At 42.0% G+C, this 18368-nt stretch overlaps 1 protein-coding gene across 6 annotated transcripts in view; it reads left to right on the top strand.

The window, feature by feature from the left end:
• The window catches only part of plxna4 (plexin A4), a 244786-nt gene that overhangs the window by 74774 nt on the left and 151644 nt on the right, over positions 1-18368 (top strand). The window contains exon 4 of one of the 6 annotated variants that reach the window (XM_013271213.3): positions 5233-6437. The exons of the other annotated variants lie outside the window; for them this stretch is intronic. Within the exon in view, the coding sequence (XP_013126667.1) occupies positions 5233-5274 (42 nt within the window). The 3' untranslated portion in view covers positions 5275-6437. Of the gene's footprint in view, positions 1-5232; positions 6438-18368 lie in introns of those variants that run through there. 6 annotated transcript variants of the gene reach the window in all.

Below are 18368 nucleotides of genomic sequence, written 5' to 3'. Positions count from 1 at the left end.
TCTTCGCTATTTCTGAAGAGTTTAAAGAGCCAGCCTCCCTAGAGATCAATTAATAGTTTATACAAGAGAGGAGAGAGCAGTGAAATTGCCTGTCTTAGTGGTTCATGCTCTGATGTTCCATCGCCAACATTTGCTTAATTAAGCCAAAAATATCTTTAAAGATTTCACGACTAAAAACATTTTTGTTTGTGTGTTTGCAGGTTCAGAGCCGAGTGGGTTTTTTTTTTTTTTTTTTATATTTATGTGACTTTGTAACAGAGTCTGAATTTATGCAGTACTAAATCAGTTTTGCTGTATGAAAACAAGGAGACTAAAAGTTGAAACGCCCCTATAGAGTGTGCTTCCTAGCTCTAGTTATACAAAGTTTGTGAAGACAGAATGTTCTCTAACCCTATAGCTAAAATGGTTAAATGCTCTGCACTGCAACAACCTGCAGGCTAAGCATATAGAGTATCTAGGTCACGTGTGAATAATTGCTTCATGATAGTACTCTTGGCAACTGTAGAAGTTCCACAAATTTTCCTTTAGTGTTAGCTCAGCACCATGGACAGTGACCAGAGAAGCCCCTCTGATTGGAATCAGTTGGTATCTACAGTACCACGGACAGCAGTCATTGAACTGGGCTCAGGACCTGGGGTTATATTTTTATGCATTCCATCTATGCATTTCATGGAGACATTCAAAAGAACTGTGCAAATTCTTCCTGTGCCGGTGTGCGGACCCAGCTCCAAGTCTGGTTCATTCATTTTCTTTAAATAAATGAAATGCTCACAGTCCCCGCAGTTCTGAAAACATAATTGAATTTGCCACAATTATTTGGCGAAAAGGTTCGAATTTGTTACAGCAGCAACTGCTGGCGCTTGTTTTATTCCTCATGGGTTTCTATAATCTCTTTAATAACATGAATTTATTGAAGAAAGTGCTCCACTGGCACTGTACTGGCACTGCACTGGTCCTGTCAAGGATCAGTGGATGCTGATACTGCAGAGGTAGTGGCTGTTATAGAGTGCACTGTAAAGCAGACAGAAGACCACAGAGTGCAGGTATGAATGCACGAGTCGTGATAGTTTGGTTTCTTCCAGAGGGAAAGACAGGTTGGCAGGAGTGAACATAAGAATAGTAACTGCATATCACTGGGTCAGGTGATAAAGTCCTGTAAACAGTTGTAATGACTATTTTACACTTTATATCTGTCTTCACCACAATAAAAATCTTTGTGTTGTAAGATTTTTAACAAATTCTTCAGCACAGATTTCATTTTTCATCGGCAGATCAATTTTTCAAGTGGAGGTGGATATGTCGTATTTCCTTTGAACTTTTGTACATGATTATTTTATATTGCTTGTTTACAAGTGCAGGTGATGGATGCGTATGTTTTAATGCTGCCTACAGAGGGCTGTGTAACAGTACAGTGAGGATGCTTGTAGAAACAGAACCTTTGAATAGTTTGTATTTATTAATATTCCTAAATAAACTAAACACAAATGAAAGTAAACAGAAAAAATCTGCAGACAGTCAATATTTGAAGTGATTATAAGCCTCAAGGCTGTTTGGGTGGCTTTTGTAGACCCAGATGGACTTTCAAAAAGGGCTCTATGACAGCCATAACATTTATTGCGTAACATCTTGTTAATGATGACAGGTCATTACAGGCTTGGATTTATGTTTGTGGTCATTGTGTCATGCCACAAAAGGAATTTGGGAAAGATCTGATTTCTCCCCTTGTGTATTGCATGCCGGCTTTGTTAAGATGGAGACTATTGCACAACATAATATATCGTAAACTTAACTTTTAATAGATTCATATCAGCACTTTCTATCTAAAACACCTCTGTATGACATTGTGTTACTGTGCATCTTCATGCGGTAAAGATACCAAGGGAGGACTATGAACTGTTAGCATATAACATCATATACTGCATTTTTTTCAGTGTTGTCACCTACAGCAGAAACTGTCACTGTCTGTAGTGTTTGATTTTACATATGTGCAAATATTAACTATTTGTTCTTTGTTATAGCATTATGTCAATGTATAGAAGATTCCATATGTAATTAACTGTATCAAAGGCACATGTAATTGCACACAGAAACTCTCCAGAGATGGAGCATACACCTGCTTTTCTCTCATTAACTCCATGCTATTCTTCAGCACCACTGCTTATGGCTTAAGCTGGCCACATGTGCCCAAAGACGGATCAGGAGGTAAACTCAAATCCCAGCAGGCTTCCTTGACCCCTACTTCCACAGACATCAGTGCAGTGCCAGTTGCTCACCTGCTGCTTCACCTCTGACACAAACACCTGGGAAAAAGATGCTTAACACTTGGACCATGGGAAGCTGCTAATGCTGTGATAAATTTGTCTTCTCCATTTCCCTGTTTTTGGGAAAGAGAGTGCCATTCCTGTTTGTAACCCGTGCTGGCTTTTTATTGGTTTCCAAGGCTCCATCCTTGCTCTTAGTCTCTTCCCAGCTCCAAGGAGAAAACACACTAGTGGTTTTGACTAGTCTTAGACAAAGTCAGAAATGGTAGGCCCATGTAATACTCTGAAATAATGAACTTGGGTTTGGTTAATCAAAAGATATGCAGTTCATTTCCTTGTCTTAACCCTGATGGCAAGTTCTTTGTGTTCACTTGAGAAGTACACTGGCTGGAAAGATCTGATATGTATTTTCATCATACTTACAAGGGATGTAATATTCCTTTCATAAGGGAGTGGTATTATTAAAACATGAATAGATTGAGTAACCTTGAGATTCTGACTCCCAACACTTCACGCTCTCTTCACCGTTGCCATGGTGATGCTGCTGCAGCGCCTTGCAGTGTACGAGTGTTTTTCTCACAAGCTCAGTGCAGTTTTCATTCCAGTGGTTTTGTTTTCTCTCAAACTTTCCACCTGCATGGAGATGACCCAACTGCTTGTGAAGCCACTGCAGAGAGGGAGAGATCAAACTGTGATAGCATACATTTGAATGTGCACACAGGTCTGCATCTGTGCACATATACAACACAACATAGAGTGACTTTGCAAGAGAAATAACCACGATTGAGTGTGTGATTATCAACATGACTTCATGTGGAGTTTCACCTCTCACTTGGCAAACTGTCTACAGAGATAACACTTGTGCATTGTATATGTGTGGGTAGATCTGTATCTCCGCTTGATGGAGGCTACCAGTGTAACATATTTATGTTATCGGAACCATTACAGCATATCATTACATATATTGGAACATTCTCAGAGAGGACTGAACGTCATACATTGTGCTCGATTTACTTACTAGCAAGCAGCATTTGCAATGCATTTCTGTGCCGCTCTATTGTATCTGCTGTTCAACATAACACAAATATTTGTGAATTCAAGGCCATTTTAATGAGGGATGGTCTCATTTTGGGGGCTTTTTCACTGTTGCTAGGCAATCAATCGCAGTCAGCTGGCAGAGCCTGTCGCGCCTGATGCTGGCATCAACATCAAAAGTAACATCACTGTCTCTTTTGCTGTGGCGTCATATGTGACCAGTGATGTCACAGAAATGGAGTGAATAATTAGGAAAGAATCAGGTCAGAGACCAAGAAGAGACACGTGTGTCACAGAAATGTTTAAGGTTTTTTTTTTTTGTTGTTAATGTTGTTGTGTAACCGCAATTAAAGATTTCAGATTGAGTGTTTTTCCATGGCTACTGCATTTCACTTATTGCTCAAAAGGCAGTTTCTGGCTTTCATTTCCATCTGTCTTTGGCCATTGTAGCAATATTCAGCAGGAATGGCAACACCTGTCAACAAGCAATAGAGAACAGGTGCTGTTGCACCGTAGGAGAGCAGCTGAGTCACTATCCACTGCCTTTCACACACATATCCAGTGGATTCTTCTTGGTATATGACTCATTTCATTTTATACCGCTGTCATAGTACTGATATATTTTCTTAGTATCACCTTAAAATGAAACCTGAAGCTTTTTGACTTGGACTACATCTTTTACATCACAGATGATTAAAAAAAAAATGTTGTTTTATGTGTTAATCAATAGTATATTGATTCTGGCACCTCACTTTTTTCATCATTGCAGTGTTTGTGCAAAATATGTGCAAAGATTCTTTATAAAACAGTATAAACTCACAGAACTTAAGTCTACACTCACCTTACTCCACTCGCTTCTCAGCATTTCTGTATTGGATAACCTCAGGGGCTTATGTGGTCTTGAGCTCAGCAACTTAGGCCTGTTTCTAACCGCTCTCTACAGCAGCTCATGCTGTGTCTGTCTGTACTGCAGTTCTAGCTAAGCCTCAACCCTAGGGAGCCTCTCTCCAAGAAAAACAAGGGCGAAGGAAACATTTGGACACAATGTGAACCACGGATTCTACTAGTTGATATCTACTCTTTGCTGCTACTTTGCACTTCTGCTTTTCTATTTCGTGTTGCATTATTCATGTCCCGTTCTTAAATTTTCTTCCCCCAAATTCTACCCTTGGCTTGTTACTTCTTGTGTTTGCCACTTCTTTCTCCATATATCCTCATTTATTTCTTCCAAACTGTCCTTCCATTTTTTTTTTCTCCCCTTTAGCTCTGCCTTACACCCCGTCAGCTCCCTCCTCTTCTGTTTCCTGCTGTATCCCAGCCAAGCTCCTGCTCCCTACTACGTATCTTTACCCAGACAGCGCTGCCAACAATTAGAACACATTACTGCCAATTGTGCCACCTGCGGCCCCCTGAAAGGCAGAAAAAGAGGAGAGGAGGGGACGGCACTCTGCCAGTGGAGGTGGGGTGGGTGCCTATGTGTTGGGGAGGTGGAGTGCTTTACAGCTTTCTGGATACTGCCACAAAGCACAGTGTTTAATTACCAATAAGCACTGGTTTCATCAGGGGCCTGAATGCTACCGGATAGACAGACTGCAACTGTCGTCGTCTTTGTGGGGGGTTTGGGTATGTAGGAATGGTAAGTGTGTGTGTGTGTGTGTGTTTTTGTGAGAGAGAGCAGAGGTTTATGGCTAAGTTGCTTGGTTGTGGAAGAATGAGTGGAGTGCTTTAATAGATGGGGGAGGTGGTAATTGCATGAGGGGTTCATTATTGTTTTGAAAATAATTTGGTGGTTGCAGAAACGAGATAGTGGGGAGAGAAACATTGTCTGTGCGTGTGTGTATTCACACCTGCATTTTGGCCAAGGACTGGCTCAAACCACGATGAATTGAATGTGTTGTTTGCAGCTTGAATGAAAGCAGTCTTTTTTTTTTTTCAGGTCTTGTGGAGAAAACGAAGAGGTGTTTGTGAGGAGATTTAGCTCAGAGCCAAAACCAATTCACAACCACTCCACACTGGAGAGGGGTCGTCTTACCCCCCTCCCAACCTGCCCTTGAGATGACAGGCCTGAGCCTCCTGCTTACACAAGCGCACACATCCATATTTGATAGACAAGCATGATAGACAGTTGTATACTGTAACCCGCGGTGCTTGTGTAAAATATGAAAACACACACACACTTCCGTATACACAGACAGACTGTGTGCCAAGTTAGAATTGGAGTTGTAGTGTTTTGGGTTTTTTTTCAGTGCAGACTGAAGCCAGTGGCCAGATGAGAATGTAATCCTCCATTGTGTTTTAAATGGATCAACCTGAGAGCTTAGTGAAGGCCGGGGACTCTACACACACACACACACACATATACACACATATACACACAGTTATATAGCCATTGTTATGACTGTATTGTGTGGATATTTCAACAGGTTTTTTGTTGTTGTCTTTTGTATGTATGTGTGTGTGTGTGTGTGTGTGTGTGTCTTGCAGCAAGAGAGCTACAGCTGGTCCACAAGACTTGATTTGCTTTCCAGAAGTGCCCTGTATATATGTGTGTGTGTGTGTGTTGTGTATAGAGCAAGTGCATCCCAGATGTTACACACACATTACCCTCCCCAATGAATAAATGATGCTGTGCCACACTGCTGTGACCGACCTCCCTCAGAAACACACTCCTATTTACGCCACTCTGCAGACTCAACCTCACACATGAGCACACGCAGGGAAACGTGCATGTTTCTGCAGATGGGACACATACACACTCGTGTGTGACACCTTGACTTTGGTCTTTGAAGAGCAGCTGTTTTCTGAAGTCCTTCTGTGCTGTCGGTTACAGGCAGTTTCCATTCACCCTCGTTCTGTCTCTACTCTTTCCATCCCTCTGTCCTTCTAACTCCTGAGTCGCTCCCGCCCCTCTCACTTATAGTCTTCTCTAGAGTCTCGGTGAGTAATTGCTCAGGGCTTCAGAGAGATGGAGGGATGGAAAGAAACAGAGAGGGGGTGTATGAGAGCACATATACTAGTACGCGAGAAACAGAGCAGGAGTGAGGGGAGGCTGAAAGGAGCAGGACTGAACGTATGTATCGGTGTGCGCGCATGGGTTTGTGCACCTTAGAGGGTATATATGGGTGGATGAGAGTAGAGAGAGATTGTGCGTAAGACACAAGGGGATCATCGATCTGCTGAAAGTGCAATGTGTGTTCTGAATTAGAGGAGCAGGCACAGGGCTTTGAGCTTGTAAAACACTCCCACAGTTATAGCTCTTAGCGCTCTCTGTCTCTCACTCACACATGGTTATAAACATGCGCACTTGTATGCACTGATCTATATTTGGGTGTTACTTACACTACCCAGAATGAGTGAAAGTGCTTTTATTTATGCGTTATCTGTGAGAATGAGGTTGTGGAAAAATATCACCAACCTTATTTAGACTGTGAAAACCTGTCTGCTGGGAAAATGTTGGTTTTTTTTTTTTTTAATAACCGCTCCTTGCCTTGGAACAAATGAGTCAGCCAGTAACAAAATAATTTTGCTAATCAACTTTTAGTTTACATAGCGGGCACACACAGAAAACAAATTGGCAGTAACAAAAAAACAAAACAAAACACACAAAATTAGACAAATTCATCATAGGAGCAAATTAAACTCCTGAAAATTCATTGTCTTGAAGTCACTTCTTAGTTATCGGCCTAAAAACACGTTTCAATTTTAAACTGATTGAATTAAAAAAAACAAAACTTCCTTCCTTCCCGCCGTTCAACCCAGATCCTAGGCATGTTACCAGCGAGACGGAACGGAGCTGTGAAACTCCTAATGGACACGATCTGTCTGACATGCATGTGCAATCAATATTAATTCTCTTATCTGAGAACCAGGCTCCATCCCATTGTTCAGCCATTCAGTCATGTGTCACCTGCTTCAGCCTGATTGCAAGCCTAAGATGCCAGATTAGCTTGGTGACCAGTAGGAAGATAGCAAAGCAATTGGAGCTTATCTGTGGTACAATGTAGTGCAAGTGCTCGACAGCAGTGGAAAGCTCTGATTTTGGAAAATGATTTTGTACGTTTCATTCATTCATTCATTCATTCATTCATCCATAACGGTGACAACGGCTATTGTGATGATGATGCTTGTGTCAACAGTTCTTTTAAAGCAAGGTGGCATATTATATTGTACTTGATTTGGCAATTCTGACTCAAAAGCCATTAAGGGATTGTGATGCAAATTTAAATTAATTTTAGTTCTAAGTGGGGAGAGGTTGTTTAGGTCCATATCAGTGAATGTTGACTAATTATGCCAGGAGCAGTCAATCCGTAATAACAGTGTGTTCTTGAATATATTTGTGAACCAAAGCATTTTTCTTCCTTATAAAAAGTTCACCCTAACACTTTGAATGAGTAAAGACTTGTGGCTATTTCTTCCACAGTAATTTCTGAAATCATTTCAAGTCCATGTAGTGTGCCGGTGGGATGGGGAGTTATGTTGAGGGTGCTTTACTGGTTAATCCACTTATAGAAAATAAAATCCATAAACACAAATGTGGAGAATCTAATTTGAATTCATGAATGTAATTAGAGAATCTAATGTTCTGACCACTGTAAACAGTCAGTTTTTATTATATTATAATACAGTTGATAATGGCTATGAAACACATAATTATTGGACATTGGCATCATTAAGATGACCTCAAAACAAAAACAAAAACACTTGAAACAGAGTAAGTAAGTCTGTGGGAATTAAAAAAAAATCCTAAATTACCGGAAGCCGGCAAAAGGCGTTTAGATCCAACCCCAACCCATCTGCTGTTCACCATTAACATAATGAAGTAGCTCCCATCTCCATACAAATTACTGCTTAAAGCTTTAAGAGCGTCTGGCAGCCCTAATATAGTGTCTCCAAACTTTCCCTAAGATGACTTATTGATTGTGCCAATCAATGGGCGTAAAAAGCCATAAGTGCATCTGGTAACCATAATGGTGGCACTTAAAAGAAGAATGGATGAGCGTAATATTCACTAACCATCATTGTGTCTGATGGAGGAGGAGGGAGGAGGGTGAGGTGGATAAAGGAATGCAGAGCTGGAGAGGATAGAATAGAAAGGAATAACCCTTTAATGTCATTGAACGTGTACAAAGAAATTCTGGGCGCTGCACACCAACTGTGCCAGAATTAAATATAAATAGTACACAGCAGGAATAAATAGAAAACAGGAGAAATATATACAATAAAGCAGGATGTATACAAAACAAGGAAATTTATAGACAAATTAGAGAAAGGTACACATTAGAGAACAAGTTGCAGAGTGCTTAGAAGTAGTGCAAAGAAAAGACTTGGTCTGAATAGAGTCTGAGTGATAAGGGTTACTCAGACCATGGCTCAGATTGGTGAGGTGTGTGTGTGGTGGTGGGGGTGGGGGGTTCCGTTATGACTTCATTTGTTTTAAGGATGTTCAGCTTCAGGTTATTTCCTAAGCATCAGCGGGACAAGTTCTCTACCTCTGCCTTGTTCACTGTCTCATCTTCATCAAAGATGAACCCAACCACGATGGTGTCATCTGCATATTTGATGATGACGCTGGTTGGGTGGGTTGGTGTGCAGTCATAGGTGTACAGGGCGTAGAGTGGGGGGCTGAGAATGCAGCCCTGTGGGGATCCGGTGCTGAGTGACAGTGAGGGGCCGAGTCGAACTGATTGTGGCTAGTAAGCCCTCACCAATCTGTAGTTGGTGAGGGCTTGGATGCCTCTCCACACCTGGCGGGGGTTGTTATCAGTGAGGAAGGAGCAACTAAATAGAAAAAGCATAAAGGTAAAGGAGAGTGTGTAGCTGAGAGGAGGGAAGGTGTAAAGCCATGGATGGAAAACAATAAGCAGTGTTGATTTTGAATAAATAAATGGAGAGTCTTTTGTGATAACCCTCCCCTTGCCCTTCTGTGACGGTGTTTCCGATCAGGAGCTGCATGTAAAGTGTTTTGATCGTTTTGGTTTTCGCATCATCGTGTCGGCCTCTGGTCCCGCTTCTCTGTGTGTGTGAATGATTAATGTGCTGGTAAGCAGGAGATCCTGTCTTCCATCAGCTGTGGCTGTCCTCCCTCTCTCAATCCATCCATCTATCCATCCCTACTTCCATTCTTTGCTCCACATTTGCTGTTGAGTGGTGATTTGTGTCAGCTATGCTCTGATACCGAGACCCACTTTTGAATATGAAGGATTGCAGATGGTGCACATTAGCCATGACAAGGCATTGATCCTCAAGTTTTTTTTCAGCAAGTGGAAAGGAATTGTAATTGTAGATACAGAACAGAATAATTTTATCTTAACTTTGTGAAAAACATACTCCGTAGCAAGCTTTCGCTCAATGGTTATGTTCTCTTATGTGTCCTATAGCCTCCCATTGCTTCCCCCTTTTTTTTTTCACCACCGCCAAATGTTCCCTTCCTCTAAAAACCCACCTGGTCCTGTGCAGCTGTGTCACACAAAAGGCCATTTGGCCTCATCAAACATTTATCAACCCATATCGCCCTCCTTCTCCTTTCACCTACCCGCACTCTTATTTCTCTCATTTTGTTTCTAAAATATTACAAAATATTTGAAATTTAAAAGTCTTAAAGGACTCTAAAAATTTGAAGATCAAGGGCACCCAACCTTTTTCTTTAAAATAAACTCTGTACTGCTCCGGATGGAGTGACTAAAATTTAAGCTTTGTACAATAGCCATGGGAATTTCTCTTATTACACCGAACGAGCTGTGGATATACCTGCCCCAAGGGTTAAGGCTTTAGGACTGATTGATATGTACAGAGCCATATGTCTGACTGAGAGGAAGCAAAAAAAAAGAGAGCTAAAGCAGAAGGAGAATCAGATGAGGGCAGAAACAGTAAAAGAGCATTAGAGTGGAGGTGGAGAGGCCTTAGACCTAATCCTGGAAAGATGGTCTCACTTAGCTTTTAGATATTCTACCACCTCAAAAAGCCCTAAAGGCCTTTGGTGGCGCATTCCCAGCTCATAAACTCATGCATGTTTTAGGAGGTCTCACCTCGAGGGAGGGGGGTAGTGTATTGACTGGTCTACAATACACAACATTCCATAGTGAAGTAGAAGATGGAATAAGAGCCATAGAAAGCATCCCTAAGGCAAACTGTAGCACTAGTACCCATCATATTTCATACTCCCTTATTCCCACCTCCTCCCACTGCGAGCTCTCAAAACCCCATGAAGGGGGGGCTTCATGTGGCAAAGTGCTTGTCCTTTAATTGCAGCTGTTGTGTTTGCAGCTTTTTTGTCCTTCCCTTGATCCGTAAATGCTCTTTATCTTCTCTGGCAAGAATAACGTGAAACACCAATAGATAACTTATGTCTCCTGAGTGCATTCACTTCTGCATTTACACATTAAAAAATGTGCAAATGCGCAAGAGGTCTGCGGGACAGCTCTCCGGTTTTATGATTTACAGGGACTCTTGGAGTCAAGTGGGCTTTGACTGATGATCCCAGCTAATAAGTAACCTACCATATGTTTAAGCGAGTGACACTATTGATTACTAAAAGCACCAAAAATCCCCTGGTGCACGGCACGCATACACACACTTAAGCATGTGTTGATACAATAGAGATAATCTAAACACAGCAGGGAGATCGGGTATCACATTTTAGCAGGTCCCGTGTCATTTTTCATTCCGTTTTATGCGGTGCGGGCTCACAGCACACACAAACCAAGCAAACAGCACATGTCTTGTAACCTCTTCTTTTTAAATCAAATTTTCAGGTAGTATTTATAGCCAGCCATTATTTGATCATCTAGGTTTTCATCCCTTTTATTTAACTGAACAACACAAATAATGCTATAACTGAAGTGGCTTAATGGTGATAAGCACAACTTAATTTAGAGGTTCCTGTCCTAGATTTAATAAACAGAATGTTTTTCCAAGTTACCTGTTTGCAAATATAAATAATATCCAAAGTGGCAAATTGGTGCTCATCAGAATTGCAGCAACTTCCTGCTGAGTCCCTTCTCCAAATGCTCAAAACATCCTTTCTGTTCCTCTTCCATTCATAAATCTCAGTCAATCATGTCCGGAGGCTGACTTCTTCTTTTGCCCTTAGTGATCAGTAAGTGGTCTAGACATATTCAGCTCTGTGGCACTGTATCACTCCGAGAGGTCAAGGGTTAAACACAATGCAGAGGAGAGAATAATTGCCCCGAGTATCATCCCTGGGGCTAAGACTGACACACACACAGACCCTGCCCCCCCAACACACACACATACCCAGAACCTTTGCTTTATGCATGCATGACTTGGCTCTACCCATTGTCCAGACAATGGAGTGTGTCAGCGGAGTAATTGAGTGATTGTACAGGTCCTGTGTATACCATTGACAAGTATGACGCCATGTATATTAGCTGTTACACTTTCTGATGTCTCAGTTAGGTCGGCGTTTGGACAGGCTCGCAGGAAACAAGCTTGGCGAAAAAATGCGGCAATACCTTGTATTTAAAAAAACAAAACAAACAAAAACACAAAGCATTAGGGGATGAGATTGACACACAGGTTAAACATGTTTGTTTTACTACATTACTATGTGAGATAAAAGCTATATAGATGGCGTGTTGTTATAGACAGCAGTTAACTGTGAAACTTTGGATGACAGCAGTGGCGATAAATGTTTAAGAGGGTCAAACGCGGCTGTCTGTCCTCCTCCTTGGGTGCGATGAGCAGGGGAATATGATGTATCTCTTCTCATGTGCTATTTGTTCATGTTAGCGTAGGATACGGTGACCCAAGCTTATAGTTTGGATGTCCCTTCTGGTGCGTGCATAACACACACCCACACACTGCTGACATCTGACCTCAATTTAGAGCCAGAGGTAGCCCGAGGGAAGGTGGTAAGTTGAATAGGGACAGACAGGCTCTCGTGGTTAGAAACTGGACATTGGCTGCTATTGATGATGCACAAAGAGCTCTGTCTCTGTCTCCTCCATCTTTCATCTTCCTCATCGTCATCACAACAGAAGCATCCGCTTTCCTTTCATCCCACTTTTTTTTTTTATCTACTTCCAAAAGTGATTAACTGACTGACTTTCTGCCTTTTTCTCCTCTCCCGCGTTTTTCTGTCTTCATATGTCCCGTTTTTTTTCTTTCACATTCTGGTATGAATGGTAATGATGACAGTCATGGCTCCATTTTTGGTTGAAAGGCGAGGTCAAATCCAGCGTGGGTCATATCTTTTATGATGCTCCATTAAGTGTCCCATCAGGAAGCGTTGATCCCAATTAATTATTAGCAATTTTTCCTTCTTTTTTTTTTTAACCTACTAAGACTGTTTGCAAAGAAGTAAAACGTTGCCAATAACACAATGATGCATGGACACACAAAGAAACTCAGTCTCCCACCTACCAAGTACAACAGACACAAGAAGCGAGACAGATCCAGGAGCAGATGCACAGGTATTTAATTAGGACCGGCTGCAGCTGTTATTGTTTATTAGACATTGTGATGATAAATGCCTGAAAAACACACATGCGTGCTCGCACACAAACATGCACGCATGGGTCAACCATTTGTTTGAGGTGGCTTCCCAAGGGAACATCAGAAGTGTGTATATGTTTGAACAGTGTGTGTGTGTGTGTGTGTGTGTGTGTGTGTGTGTATCCCCAAATACACCACCATACTCCTCCTCTTTGCAAGGTTAGAGAAGAGGCCATGTCCACCGCCTGCTCTATGGTAATGGCATCCTCTCTTTCCCAGCAGAGGATATGTGAGTGGGAGACCATGCTTGTTTTAAACATACATCTAACAAACTCAGAGCCCATTCACTCAAAATACATGAACACACACACACCCACAAATGATCTCTACTGCACCCACCAGATGGCCTGTTGTTTTTTTTTTTATCCCTCTCTTTCCCCCTAGAATTTCTCCATATCCGTATTTTTTCTTCCCTCCTGTTTTCACTTTTGCTTTTCTGTCGCATATGTGTTGGCCCATTTGCATTATTTCCACTCTTTAGTCCTCTCTCTTCTGCCATTCTCTTATTTTTCTGTAATCCCTGTTTTCTTTCTTTTTCCTCCCTTCATTTCCTTGTCTTCAGGTGACAGCGTGCCTGCTTACTGTTAATGCCGTCATGTTCCCCGTCTTCTCTCTGTCAGCACCAGCTCTCCACAACACACACACACACACACACACGCACACTTGCACCGCTGGGATGCTGTTCGACTTTCTGCAAAATCAGACAGCCTTAAACGTACAAAAGGGAGCCGTTTCACGCTTTAAACAATTTAGCATTAGCATCAGCATCATGTTGTACGGTAGGACGAAAAGCTCGTGGGAAATGCTCGTCCTTCAAAAATGTATCCTTGTGTAATGTAGGTTTTAACGATGGCTCTTAGAAATAGTTTTCTTTGCACAAAGAAGAGGCTGTAGTTTACTTGAATACTTGAAATAAAATGTATCAGAAGTTCCTTTTAAGCTTTTAACTGTTATTACATGCTAATATTCACGTCTTCATTGTTTTCAGTTATGCCATGCTTATGTATATGTGGTAATTTTGTTGCAAGCCAAACATGATGGCACTAAATCATGCAATCTTGCTTCCCTGGCTTCCCTTGCACCAATCCGTTGAGGTCACCATGTTAAGTAACAGATTATATGCACAGTAAAGTTCTTTTATGTATGCTCTGTAGAAAATAATGTTTTTCTGGCATCGTGTATCTGTTGTCTGTGAGTTTTTGCTTCCTGTTAACCTGAGGGTTAACAGGAAGGGTTCTTACAGCTGAATTGCAAGTGTTATAAGAAACATTTTTTACCCCTTTATATTCTCTCTTACATGTCAACACACATGCATATGAACAGACCTCCCCTCCCCAACCCTTTGGACTTTTTATTAGAAACTAGGCTAGTATGATGAATGTTCAGAGGATGATCAATTGCTCTTCTTCTTTCCACTAAGGCCCAAGGGAACCCTCTGCTCTCTGTCTCACACAGGTTGTGTAGCCATTTAACAGCCTCCTACACACTGAATAGTTGCTGTGATGAATGATTAACATGCAGCTTTGCTAAATTATGGCCAATATATCATTAATACCGTAACTAGAGAAGACCTAACAGATACCGCGAGTGAGTAAGTGAGCCGGCTCATTCCCTGAAGTAGTTCCTTTTTGCTATTCTCCCTGTGTCCAGTGTTTTCCCAACTGCCCTACTAATATGCCTGTTATGTTTATCCTACATGCAGGTCTATTAACCCACCTCATCCCAACGCCTTGTTAGGTCATGTGTGTTTAATTCCTTTCCTCCCTGTACTCATAACCAGAGAGGTGTATCTTCTAGCCGACTGCTCAGTAGTGTTCCGGTGTAATAATCAACCTTTGTTGCTGCTTGTGCATGATCCAAAACCTCTGTATCCCCCAATTCAGGATATCTGAGTGCTTCCTGGCATCTGTGTTATGTTGCAGCTGCGGTTGCTGAGGTAGTTCCTCGGCCTTGGCAAGACAACACACAATGCTCACCTTGGGCCAGTTCCATGGGTCATCACCAGTCTTTTCAGCAGTTCTCAGCATCCCCTTGCATTTCCTCTACTTCCGCCTACTTCCTGTCTTTCTCTCACCTCTTCGCCGGTGTGGAGTGCTGTGAAGACAGCCGTGAAACACAGCCTCATTTCCACAGCTATTTCCCAGGGAAACCAAAATGAAAAGATACTACCAACCTTTTCTCTCCGCTGCCACACCACTCTCACCGTAAATGCTGACAAGAGACTCCAGTACCATCTCTGACCTTTTACAGGGCTCTCAGAACACACTCGCACACATCATTCCTATTACTGGCAGTGCCTTTGAATCAGCACAATCTGCAGTGGTGTGGAGGAATTTAATGACATACAATGTCGCTTCGATTTTAGCGCTCCCCAGCCAGGCTGCCAGGTGCGCCATTTGTCCTTTTATTCAAAGAAGAAAGGGAGGTTTGAGTGTCCCTAAACCGGTCTGACTGCGATAGGCTGAAGAAATGAAGGGCAGTGTGAGTGGCTGTGTTCCATTTCACAGATTGAAACGATTTTTAAATGTTGAATTTAACTACTAAATTCCTTAAGATTCACCATAAAGCCACTTATACTGTACCTACCATCACCTCGCTGTCCCCTTATTGTCATATTTATAACATGCCTATATTTCATGAACGCCAGGTTGTCCTTTATTCATATCCGATGACCCTACAGTATGTCTTTCAGGGGACTGCGAGGCAGAGGCCTTAAATATCATTTATGGAAATACAGCTCAACCTCCTCTCAGGCCCTCACACAACCCCTCCTTCTGCCCCTTGTTTAGTGATCAATAAATAATGGAGCGAGGAGGTGAGAGTGTGCAGCTAACAGATTGTGAGACAGGGCAAAAAAACGCAAGGAGCAAGGGAAGGAGAGCGCTTGCTGCATTGCAAAGAGGAGCTGTGGGAGCTGTCAACAGCAGAGGAGACAGAAAGAGAGGGAGATGAGGGACTATGAAAGAGAACAACAATGGCGGAGAAATATAGTCTGAAGAGAGAGTGTGAAGAATGACAGGTTTAGACAATATTTAAAGGGAAAGAACAAAACAGGACTGCATAAATAGATAGATTTATGTATTTCATATATGGTGATAGGTTAAAATCGTAATAGCAGGTTATCTCTTTTGTTGTCACACAGGGAGAAAAACTGTTGATGTTTTGACCGCAAATTTCCCGCATGCCTCTGTTCTCCTAAGGAACAGGACTGTTGCTGTTACTGTCAATTATATCCTATCGACAGGTAATTACAGCCATATTAAGAGCAGTCATTAGTTGTGTGAAATAATGCGGGGAATTCTGCAGGTAATTAGCTTGAGCCACAGTCAAGTGTGTGAAGGCAGTGTGCAGACAAAAACAAGAAGTGCTTAAGCCCCCTCTGTTGCTCCCTGAAGTATTTGAAGTACAGGAGCATGTGTGCACACATGGATGCTTTCAGAGGCGCATGCACAAACACCCACCGCAATCCTCCCTTCCTCAAAGTGTTTACTTGCAGCATTATTGCGGGAGAACCAGTCTCGGTACCCAGATATGTCAGCTGCGGCTCTTCTAAATGACGCCCATCTGTTGAACCTTAATCAAAATTTCCATATTTTTCTCATGCACTGTTGTGTTTCTTCACTCCTCTTCTCCCTTACTCCACTGTCCGCCTCCTATCTTGTTTGCAGTATTTAAATGCTAATTTGTAAAATGGAGAGTGTTCTCAGGGTGGCCGCATATGTTTTGCTAAGGTGAATTTGAAATATGATAATGATATAAGTGGCTCCCGGCAGAAAAGTCCTGCTCCCACTGCGAACAGGGTCTTGACCCACTGTGGTATGGTAATGATAGACAGAGGACGTGTAGACAGAGGTGGAGTGATGTGCCTTGGTGCGTCCAGTTTCTTTTCACTTATGACTTGCAATGGCTTTGGTTCCTTAGGGGATTCAATATAGATTTTCTTTTCTCTTAAAGCAGATCTAATCTGAAGTAAGTGGCCGGTCTGTCTCATCAGTTGACATCTAGTCACACCCATTGGTGCCTGACAGGACAGGCAATTTATGTATTGTTTTAGCCGAATTAGTCTGCCCCTTTTATTTGGTCACAGCCTCCTGGACGATCAATAAAATCCCTGTTTTTGTGAACACCGCTTCTTTACCTCAATTAATAGCCAGTGCAGTCGGGCAAAACGGAATGGTTCATGGCTGGTGAATGGATATTGTTTCTAGCTTTTCGATGTTTTATAGAAACTTGAGTGTGCATTTAGATTATTGGGTTAATCTGTTATTATCACACAAAAAAATTAATTTCAGAGTGTAGTATTAGCAACACTGGTATTAGGTGGCATACTCATCTAAGCACTGAAGCTGTAGAATCTAAAAGACATGCCAGTTTTTTTTAAGCTTAGTAGGACCTAAATGTAAGCCAGCAGCCCCACAAATTGCATTCAGCACACAAACTGAGCTATAAACAGGGAAAAGGTACTGCTTCTTGTCAGCCAGAGACAAAGGCTGTTTGGACAGGGGTGACCGTTATTTACATTGCACCTCTGTTCAGCTTTCCTATTCTTTAAACACCATGCCAAAGGCACTTGGAGTTGCAGCTGCTGTGTGCAGATGACAGTCTTCCAGCTCTTTCAGAAGCTGTACGTGAACGCTGTCAGTGAGTCGCTCTTATGTTCTGTTTTTCCATCTCAATATCTAAAACTCTCAGAAGTTGTGTTTCCCCAGTGACTCATTTTTTTTAACCTGCAGAGGAAACTATTGCCATTGTTCAGCTCTATTCCATGCTAAAGCTTATCCATTAAGACTGTTTACTGTAGGTCGATGTGAGAAACATACTGCATCACACTGTGTTTGGGCTGCACAGTTATGGCTTTTTATCTCTAATCCCAGCCATGCTGTCTTCTTAAAATGTCTATCTGAGGGCTCCATGGGGCAGACTGCACGGTGGCTCCTGATGCTAAACCGGCACTTAACAAGAGGCTGGGAACCTCGGGGCATTTAATGGCATGCGAGTTTTTAGAGCTACACTCATCCTCTGTGTATTGATAGGAAACACAGCATCAACAGAGTGGTTTAGCTAACATGGCACTTAAATTACAGTTTTCTCAAAGGATCCAAAGTGAGGTGAACATGAGGAAATTGTTTTCATTTATCACTATCTAAAAGAGGGTTTGAGTCCTCAAGTCTTATCATAGGCAAAAATATACATCCCCTTAAGGTCCTCTTACCTTTTCAGAGCAAAACGGGGTGCCTCAATAGTGTTCAGCATAATGCCGCACCCACCAATTACTTACTGCTTCAGGCCCTATTATGGTTGACAGTGATTAATAAAACTACTGTGGCTACATAAATGAAAATGAGAGGTGAATGTAAAGGTGTGACCAAAGAGACCAACACAGCGAAGAAAATCTGGAGCTTTTAGATAAAAATTCCCACTCTGCCTTCAACTAATTATCCTCCTAGTCTTGTCACTCCCCAAACCAAGCCATTCTACCACAGATAAGCCTCAGGAGACAAAGCTCCTGCAAAACAAGTATGAATATTTATATTGGTGTGTGTGTGCGTGTGTGTATGT

This window comes from Oreochromis niloticus, linkage group LG17, assembly GCF_001858045.2.
Source record: "Oreochromis niloticus isolate F11D_XX linkage group LG17, O_niloticus_UMD_NMBU, whole genome shotgun sequence".
Classification (NCBI taxonomy): domain Eukaryota; kingdom Metazoa; phylum Chordata; class Actinopteri; order Cichliformes; family Cichlidae; genus Oreochromis; species Oreochromis niloticus.
This window is presented reverse-complemented; position numbering and strand designations above follow the sequence as displayed.